This window comes from Salmo salar, chromosome 26, assembly GCF_965601325.2.
Source record: "Salmo salar chromosome 26, fSalSal1, whole genome shotgun sequence".
In the NCBI taxonomy this organism is placed as follows: domain Eukaryota; kingdom Metazoa; phylum Chordata; class Actinopteri; order Salmoniformes; family Salmonidae; genus Salmo; species Salmo salar.
Genome location: NC_138316.1, coordinates 49374540 through 49385000, shown reverse-complemented (window position 1 = coordinate 49385000; position 10461 = coordinate 49374540). Strand labels below are relative to the sequence as shown.

At 49.3% G+C, this 10461-nt stretch overlaps 1 protein-coding gene across 1 annotated transcript in view; it reads right to left on the bottom strand.

The window, feature by feature from the left end:
- Nucleotides 1–1885, bottom strand: part of LOC106595330 (D(4) dopamine receptor) — a 29588-nt gene extending 27703 nt beyond the window's left edge. The window contains exon 1 of the mRNA XM_045708950.2: nt 736–1885. Coding sequence (XP_045564906.1) covers nt 736–996 — 261 coding nt within the window. The 5' untranslated portion in view covers nt 997–1885. The remainder of the gene's footprint in view (nt 1–735) is intronic.
- Nucleotides 1886–10461: the final 8576 nt, after the last annotated feature.

The following is a 10461-nucleotide window of genomic DNA, read 5'->3' as shown; positions in this document are numbered from 1 at the left end:
GTGGCGTTGCAGACACCATGCTCTACCAACTGAGCCACACGGGACCAGACAGACAGGTAGACAGACACACACACAGGCATGCATACCTGTTCTCAACAATAGACACTATCAATGAATGTTATGTAATATGTCAGTAATTGTCATTTGAAAGCTTTGAGTTAACCTCTTTGATTGATCTTATTCCACTGTTAGTCTGTAGTTGTTGATAGGTTAATAAAAACCAACTGGCCGTAGTCTATAGCGTTTGAAAATGACGCAGAAGACGTTTTGCAGTAGGCCTAGTATAAAACGACGGACCTTTCCCAGTCCGATAGTAATTGAGAAATGAACAGGTGAGAGATACAGAGAGAACAAGAGAATGGAACGGGATGTTCTGTCCCCTCTTTAGTAATGAACTTAAAGGGTTGGTCTGATGGCTCTGATTTGGGTGATTAGAGGGTTAAGCCGCTATTATTTACCACGATATAATACCGCGAAATGAACTATTAGACAGCTGATATTATGCATGATTTTAATTATGGTAATTTAGAGGCTAATAAATAATCTAATATGATTCATAATCATAACCAATAGTCTAGTCGTCCCCTAGTGAAATAAATTAACTTCAAATAAATATATCTAGCCTACCGACCGGCCACCACATGACTAAATATCTGAAATAGGCCAAGCAGGTATTATTTATTAACTCAACAAAATATCTCAGGTAGGCTAAGGGCTCAAACCTAAGCTACTTACCTCTGCGTACACGAACAGTGGCAGCACCAGCACTGCCAAGAGTAGGTCCGCAACAGCCAAACTCACAATGAAATAGTTTGTTGTAGTTTTTAAAGCTTTTTCCATGTAAACACTAAGACACACAAGCACATTTCCACCGATAATCACAATGATTAGCAATATCCCGAATATAAGAGCAGGGAAGTTGTAGTCTGGAGCCACGGCAGCAGCCACCGGCTGCGTCGTGCTGTTGAAATCGAAATCGGTGAAGTTGTCCGACATTGTCGCCCGGAGATTGACAGAGTCCCTCTGCGACGCCTTTTCCGTGCGAGAACGGCGTTACTAGAAGGGGCTTTCATCTATGCATTATTTCCAGTCGTCCTGCAGCACGCCTGGTCCGGTGTCTGGTCTGTGCTAAAATCGCAAAGTTTACTCTTCTTGAGTGAGACCCATCCAGGGTTGATGCTTTTTGCAGGAGATCAGCACCAGACCAGCGGAGAGTAGTAGAGGACACAAATGCGTCTGAAAGCGCTTTTCCTATGTCCCAAGAAAATGACTGAAATTCAAGCAATCCAGCTAGTGCCTCCTTCAAATATGTAGAAGTACCCAGACTAATTGTATCATAGTTGAAACGTTTTTCCTGGAGCCCGGCGGTTGAGAGCAGCTTGTTCCTGCGTGTTTATCAGAGGTGAGGTGCTCTATTTCAGCAGACTGGTGGTTGTGTAGGTAAGCGACCTGAACGGATAAATCAGCGACACAGTTCTATATATCCAACGGCTCAAAGCTGCTTAGATCTGACGGTTGACTTTTGCCCCTCAAGTTGCATGGCACGATGAAGAAGATTCAACACTTTAAACCATAAGATACCGGGCCCTTTCCGCCTGTTCCAGAAATAATACGCGCGTTAAGTGCGACGGAAAGTTTGTGGCTTTCATTGAATTGGCGATGGCTAAACGAGAGTAGTTCTCAAGCGATTAAACGAGGAATTTCATCAATGACATTTAATCCCATTGGCGACGCGCAGCGCTAATGCATTGTGCCTGGACGCAGTGAATCGTGTCATTGTTGAGTGGAATGCCGGGCTCTCAGAGAGACAGAGACAGAGAGATAGTCATTGGAAGGTGACAGTCCATGAAAATAGTACTTCTCCCATGTGTGTGGTTTTCTTCAACATTCCACATGTGTTTGGGTTGTAGTGAGAATCTGTGGGCCTCTGTCCCAGCTGTAGGTTAGTTTAGGCTTGGCTAGTCGGTCTCCTACAGTGACAGAGCGTGTCTGCTTTACTGGCTTGAATATACATCGAAATGCCTCTTTCAATGAGACAAACTGCAATCTTATTAAGTTCGTGTGTGTGTGTGTGTGTGTGTGAGAGAGAGAGAGAGAGAGAGTTAAGAAAAGCTTCAAGAAAAGAGAAGCTTTTAACAAAGCTTGGTTCTCTTTATTGTTCAGACTACTTTACTTTCTGTTCGTAATTTAATATTCTGATGGGCCTTCAGTGTTCTGTATCTGTAATATTCTGATGGACCTTCAGTGTTCTGTATCTGTAATATTCTGATGGGCCTTCAGTGTTCTGGATCTGTAATATTCTGATGGGCCTTCAGTGTTCTGGATCTGTAATATTCTGATGGACCTTCAGTGTTCTGGATCTGTAATATTCTGATGGGCCTTCAGTGTTCTGGATCTGTAATATTCTGATGGACCTTCAGTGTTCTGTATCTGTAATATTCTGATGGGCCTTCAGTGTTCTGGATCTGTAATATTCTGATGGACCTTCAGTGTTCTGTATCTGTAATATTCTGATGGGCCTTCAGTGTTCTGGATCTGTAATATTCTGATGGACCTTCAGTGTTCTGGATCTGTAATATTCTGATGGGCCTTCAGTGTTCTGGATCTGTAATATTCTGATGGACCTTCAGTGTTCTGGATCTGTAATATTCTGATGGACCTTCAGTGTTCTGGATCTGTAATATTCTGATGGGCCTTCAGTGTTCTGGATCTGTAATATTCTGATGGACCTTCAGTGTTCTGGATCTGTAATATTCTGATGGGCCTTCAGTGTTCTGGATCTGTAATATTCTGATGGACCTTCAGTGTTCTGGATCTGTAATATTCTGATGGACCTTCAGTGTTCTGGATCTGTAATATTCTGATGGACCTTCAGTGTTCTGGATCTGTAATATTCTGATGGACCTTCAGTGTTCTGTATCTGTAATATTCTGATGGGCCTTCAGTGTTCTGGATCTGTAATATTCTGATGGACCTTCAGTGTTCTGGATCTCTAAGTACATCACAATGCAGTGCACGGTCCAGCTGCTTCCTTCAAAGTCCTCCAAATTCACAGAAAGTGCAGTTCTTCAGAAACAAACCACTGATCTGTGACTTGGAGGCCAAATATCTGGTACGCATCTCTCAGTTCTAAATACACCAGCACCTCAACAAAACACACACACACACACACACACACACACACACACACACACACACACACACACACACACACACACACACACACACACACACACACACACACACACACACACACACACACACACACACACACACACACACACACACACCGCCGGTAACAGAAGCGGAAAACTTTTCCCTCTCCTGTTCTTCTCATTGAGTCTTAAACATAAACACAGGTGCTGCATTCCAAATAACATACTATTCCCTGATTAGTCCCCATAGGGCTCTGGTCAAAAACTGTGTACTATATAGGGAATAGGGTGCCATTTTGGACACTGCCTATAGTGCTGCTGCCTTGCTGTACTGTACCCATGGCATGAATCTGATTAGAATAAAATCCTGGTAATTAGCATGTAACACATTTCCTCAGCTGAGGCCCGGAGCAAAACAACCGTTGGAGGAGAGGGAGCATCTGGTGGTGCCTGATGGAACTGTAGGACAGGCTCACCATGCTGTTGAAACACAGCGCAGATGTGAACTTCAGAGGGAAGACAAGGAAGAGAGAAAGGAGAGAGAGACAGAGAGAGAGAGAGAGAAAAGAAGAGGAGTAGAGTAATGATGGTTCTTCAACAGACACGAGCCATGCACTGAGAGACATAGCTGACTGTCTCTGGAGAGGAGAGAGAGAGGGAGACAGCAGACACGAGCCATGCACTGAGAGACATAGCTGTCTGTCTCTGGAGAGGAGAGAGAGAGGGAGACAGCAGACACGAGCCATGCACTGAGAGACATAGCTGACTGTCTCTGGAGAGGAGAGAGAGAGGGAGACAGCAGACACGAGCCATGCACTGAGAGACATAGCTGACTGTCTCTGGAGAGGAGAGAGAGAGGGAGACAGCAGACACGAGCCATGCACTGAGAGACATAGCTGACTGTCTCTGGAGAGGAGAGAGAGAGGGAGACAGCAGACACGAGCCATGCACTGAGAGACATAGCTGTCTGTCTCTGGAGAGGAGAGAGAGAGGGAGACAGCAGACACGAGCCATGCACTGAGAGACATAGCTGACTGTCTCTGGAGAGGAGAGAGAGAGGGAGACAGCAGACACGAGCCATGCACTGAGAGACATAGCTGTCTGTCTCTGGAGAGGAGAGAGAGAGGGAGACAGCAGACACGAGCCATGCACTGAGACATAGCTGACTGTCTCTGGAGAGGAGAGAGAGAGGGAGACAGCAGACACGAGCCATGCACTGAGAGACATAGCTGTCTGTCTCTGGAGAGGAGAGAGAGAGGGAGACAGCAGACACGAGCCATGCACTGAGAGACATAGCTGTCTGTCTCTGGAGAGGAGTGAGAGAGGGAGACAGCAGACACGAGCCATGCACTGAGAGACATAGCTGTCTGTCTCTGGAGAGGAGAGAGAGAGGGAGACAGCAGACACGAGCCATGCACTGAGAGACATAGCTGTCTGTCTCTGGAGAGGAGAGAGAGAGGGAGACAGCAGACACGAGCCATGCACTGAGAGACATAGCTGACTGTCTCTGGAGAGGAGAGAGAGAGGGAGACAGCAGACACGAGCCATGCACTGAGAGACATAGCTGACTGTCTCTGGAGAGGAGAGAGAGAGGGAGACAGCAGACACGAGCCATGCACTGAGAGACATAGCTGACTGTCTCTGGAGAGGAGAGAGAGAGGGAGACAGCAGACACGAGCCATGCACTGAGAGACATAGCTGACTGTCTCTGGAGAGGAGAGAGAGAGGGAGACAGCAGACACGAGCCATGCACTGAGAGACATAGCTGACTGTCTCTGGAGAGGAGAGAGAGAGGGAGACAGCAGACACGAGCCATGCTGAGAGACATAGCTGACTGTCTCGGGAGAGGAGAGAGAGGGAGACAGCAGACACGAGCCATGCACTGAGAGACATAGCTGACTGTCTCGGGAGAGGAGAGAGAGAGAGGGAGACAGCAGACACGAGCCATGCACTGAGAGACATAGCTGACTGTCTCGGGAGAGGAGAGGGAGGGAGACAGCAGACACGAGCCATGCACTGAGAGACATAGCTGACTGTCTCTGGAGAGGAGAGAGAGAGGGAGACAGCAGACACGAGCCATGCTGAGAGACATAGCTGACTGTCTCTGGAGAGGAGAGAGAGAGGGAGACAGCAGACACGAGCCATGCACTGAGAGACATAGCTGACTGTCTCTGGAGAGGAGAGAGAGAGGGAGACAGCAGACACGAGCCATGCACTGAGAGACATAGCTGACTGTCTCTGGAGAGGAGAGAGAGAGGGAGACAGCAGACACGAGCCATGCACTGAGAGACATAGCTGACTGTCTCTGGAGAGGAGAGACAGAGGGAGACAGCAGACACGAGCCATGCACTGAGAGACATAGCTGACTGTCTCGGGAGAGGAGAGAGCGAGGGAGACAGCAGACACGAGCCATGCACTGAGAGACATAGCTGACTGTCTCTGGAGAGGAGAGAGAGAGGGAGACAGCAGACACGAGCCATGCTGAGAGACATAGCTGACTGTCTCGGGAGAGGAGAGAGAGGGAGACAGCAGACACGAGCCATGCACTGAGATACATAGCTGACTGTCTCTGGAGAGGAGAGAGAGAGAGAGACAGCAGACACGAGCCATGCACTGAGAGACATAGCTGACTGTCTCTGGAGAGGAGAGAGAGAGGGAGACAGCAGACACGAGCCATGCACTGAGAGACATAGCTGACTGTCTCTGGAGAGGAGAGAGAGAGGGAGACAGCAGACACGAGCCATGCTGAGAGACATAGCTGACTGTCTCGGGAGAGGAGAGAGAGGGAGACAGCAGACACGAGCCATGCACTGAGAGACATAGCTGACTGTCTCGGGAGAGGAGAGAGCGAGGGAGACAGCAGACACGAGCCATGCACTGAGAGACATAGCTGACTGTCTCTGGAGAAGAGAGAGAGAGGGAGACAGCAGACACGAGCCATGCTGAGAGACATAGCTGACTGTCTCGGGAGAGGAGAGAGAGAGGGAGACAGCAGACACGAGCCATGCACTGAGAGACATAGCTGACTGTCTCTGGAGAGGAGAGAGAAAGGGAGACAGCAGACATGAGCCATGCACTGAGAGACATAGCTGTCTGTCTCTGGAGAGGAGAGAGAGAGGGAGACAGCAGACACGAGCCATGCTGAGAGACATAGCTGACTGTCTCCGGAGAGGAGAGAGAGAGGGAGACAGCAGACACGAGCCATGCTGAGAGACATAGCTGACTGTCTCGGGAGAGGAGAGAGAGGGAGACAGCAGACACGAGCCATGCACTGAGAGACATAGCTGACTGTCTCTGGAGAGGAGAGAGAGAGGGAGACAGCAGACACGAGCCATGCACTGAGAGACATAGCTGACTGTCTCTGGAGAGGAGAGAGAGAGGGAGACAGCAGACACGAGCCATGCTGAGAGACATAGCTGACTGTCTCTGGAGAGGAGAGAGAGAGGGAGACAGCAGACACGAGCCATGCTGAGAGACATAGCTGGCTGTCTCGGGAGAGGAGAGAGAGGGAGACAGCAGACACGAGCCATGCACTGAGAGACATAGCTGACTGTCTCTGGAGAGGAGAGAGAGAGGGAGACAGCAGACACGAGCCATGCACTGAGAGACATAGCTGACTGTCTCTGGAGAGGAGAGAGAGAGGGAGACAGCAGACACGAGCCATGCACTGAGAGACATAGCTGTCTGTCTCTGGAGAGGAGAGAGAGAGGGAGACAGCAGACACGAGCCATGCACTGAGAGACATAGCTGACTGTCTCTGGAGAGGAGAGAGAGAGGGAGACAGCAGACACGAGCCATGCACTGAGAGACATAGCTGACTGTCTCCGGAGAGGAGAGAGAGAGGGAGACAGCAGACACGAGCCATGCTGAGAGACATAGCTGACTGTCTCCGGAGAGGAGAGAGAGAGGGAGACAGCAGACACGAGCCATGCTGAGAGACATAGCTGACTGTCTCGGGAGAGGAGAGAGAGGGAGACAGCAGACACGAGCCATGCACTGAGAGACATAGCTGACTGTCTCTGGAGAGGAGAGAGAGAGGGAGACAGCAGACACGAGCCATGCACTGAGAGACATAGCTGACTGTCTCTGGAGAGGAGAGAGAGAGGGAGACAGCAGACACGAGCCATGCTGAGAGACATAGCTGACTGTCTCTGGAGAGGAGAGAGAGAGGGAGACAGCAGACACGAGCCATGCTGAGAGACATAGCTGGCTGTCTCGGGAGAGGAGAGAGAGGGAGACAGCAGACACGAGCCATGCACTGAGAGACATAGCTGACTGTCTCTGGAGAGGAGAGAGAGAGGGAGACAGCAGACACGAGCCATGCACTGAGAGACATAGCTGACTGTCTCTGGAGAGGAGAGAGAGAGGGAGACAGCAGACACGAGCCATGCACTGAGAGACATAGCTGTCTGTCTCTGGAGAGGAGAGAGAGAGGGAGACAGCAGACACGAGCCATGCACTGAGAGACATAGCTGACTGTCTCTGGAGAGGAGAGAGAGAGGGAGACAGCAGACACGAGCCATGCACTGAGAGACATAGCTGACTGTCTCTGGAGAGGAGAGAGAGAGGGAGACAGCAGACACGAGCCATGCACTGAGAGACATAGCTGACTGTCTCTGGAGAGGAGAGAGAGAGGGAGACAGCAGACACGAGCCACTGATCTGTGACTTGGAGGCCAAATATCTGGTACGCATCTGTCAGTTCTAAATACACCAGCACCTCAACAAAAAGCACACACACACACACACACACACACACACACACACACACACACACACACACACAGCCGGTAACAGAAGCGGAAAACTTTTCCCTCTCCTGTTCTTCTCATTGAGTCTTAAACATAAACACAGGTGCTGCATTCCAAATAACATACTATTCCCTGATTTTTTATTTAACTAGGCAAGTCAGTTAAGAACAAATTCTTATTTTAAATGACAGCCTAGGAACAGTGGGTTAATTGCCTTGTTCAGGGGCAGAACAACAGATTTTTACCTTGTCAGCTCAGAGATTCAAACTTGCAACCTTTCAGTTACTAGCCCAACACTCTAACCACAAGGCTACCCTGCCGCCCCGTTAGTCCCTATAGGGAGACATAGCTGACTGTCTCGGGAGAGGAGAGAGAGAGGGAGACAGCAGACAAATCAAATTTTATTTGTCAAATGCGCCGAATACAACAGGTGTAGACCTTACAGTGAAATGCTTACTTACAAGCCCTTGACTAACAATGCTTTAAGAAGTTAAGAAAAAAAAATAGAGAGAGAAAGCGTGAGAGAGACCGAGAGAGAGACAGAAGTTATTTTGGAACTTCTGTGAGTGTAATGTTTACTGTTAATTTTTATTGTTTATTTCGCTTTTGTATGTTAACTACTTTACATGCTTTGGCAATGTTAACATATGTTTCCCACGCCAATAAAGCCCCTTGAATTGAATTGAATTGAATTGAATTGAATTGAGAGAGACAATGAGAGAGAGAGGGGAAGACAAGAGCCATGTGATTGTGACACATCGCTGACTTTATTACAGGCTAATGTCTTTCCTTCATTCCATCTCCATGACCAGTTGAGAGGGGAATGGTGATGCGTAGCTCCTATTAATGATACTACTATATATAAGCCTCCTGAGCCCAGGTGAGCAGTGGGAAAATTGCCTCGGCTCTAGCAAGGCCATACGGGGGTTGATTAAAAAAGCAATTTTGCCAAGTGTTCCCATACGGAGGAGGTGCACCTCTTCTGTTGTCACACTCACTGATCCATACCCTTGTCAAAGTGTCTAGACTGATCATGAGAACGACAGCGTACTCTCAAACATTTTAACACACACACACACACAAGTTTTCTCTCCCGCTGTTCTCAAGTCATGACATGTTTCTGTGTCAGTGACTCTCTGAAGTTGAGTTTCAACCTCTCATCAGGTTGAAGGAAATGGCTCTATAAAGGATCTCTTTACCCCCTGTGTCCAGGAAGACAACTACCACCTCTCAGGCTGGCTGTGGTCTGAACAGGGCAATCTGTTCCCAAAACCAGACAATGTTCTCCATGAGTGTGTCCCAAATGGCAAATTACTCCTTATATAGTGCACGATAGTGCCTTATTGGTCCTGGTCAAAAGTAGTGGACTATATAGGCAGTAGGGTTCCATTTGGGATATAACCCATACCATACTGTTGGTCAGGTCAGCAACAGACAGGTAAAGGATTTAGTATGGACCTAGTCTGCAGCGGAGGGCGACCGTGAGGTGAAGGAACAGGAACAACCAAGTGATGTTCCAAACCATCCAGACCACTGTCTCCTCCATGATACCCACCATCCAGACCACTGTCTCCTCCATGATACCCACCATCCAGACCACTGTCTCCTCCATGATACCCACCATCCAGACCACTGTCTCCTCCATGATACCCACCATCCAGACCACTGTCTCCTCCAGACTTCCCACCATCCAGACCACTGTCTCCTCCATGATACCCACCATCCAGACCACTGTCTCCTCCATGATACCCACCATCCAGACCACTGTCTCCTCCATGATACCCACCATCCAGACCACTGTCTCCTCCATGACACCCACCATCCAGACCACTGTCTCCTCCATGATACCCACCATCCAGACCACTGTCTCCTCCATGATACCCACCATCCAGACCACTGTCTCCTCCATGATACCCACCATCCAGACCACTGTCTCCTCCATGATACCCACCATCCAGACCACTGTCTCCTCCAGACTTCCCACCATCCAGACCACTGTCTCCTCCATGATACCCACCATCCAGACCACTGTCTCCTCCATGATACCCACCATCCAGACCACTGTCTCCTCCATGATACCCACCATCCAGACCACTGTCTCCTCCATGATACCCACCATCCAGACCACTGCCTCCTCCATGATACCCACCATCCAGACCACTGTCTCCTCCATGATACCCACCATCCAGACCACTGTCTCCTCCATGATACCCACCATCCAGACCACTGTCTCCTCCATGATACCCACCATCCAGACCACTGTCTCCTCCATGATACCCACCATCCAGACCACTGTCTCCTCCATGATACCCACCATCCAGACCACTGTCTCCTCCATGATACCCACCATCCAGACCACTGTCTCCTCCAGACTTCCCACCATCCAGACCACTGTCTCCTCCATGATACCCACCATCCAGACCACTGTCTCCTCCAGACTTCCCACCATCCAGACCACTGTCTCCTTCATGATACCCACCATCCAGACCACTGTCTCCTCCATGATACCCACCATCCAGACCACTGTCTCCTCCAGACTTCCCACCATCCAGACCA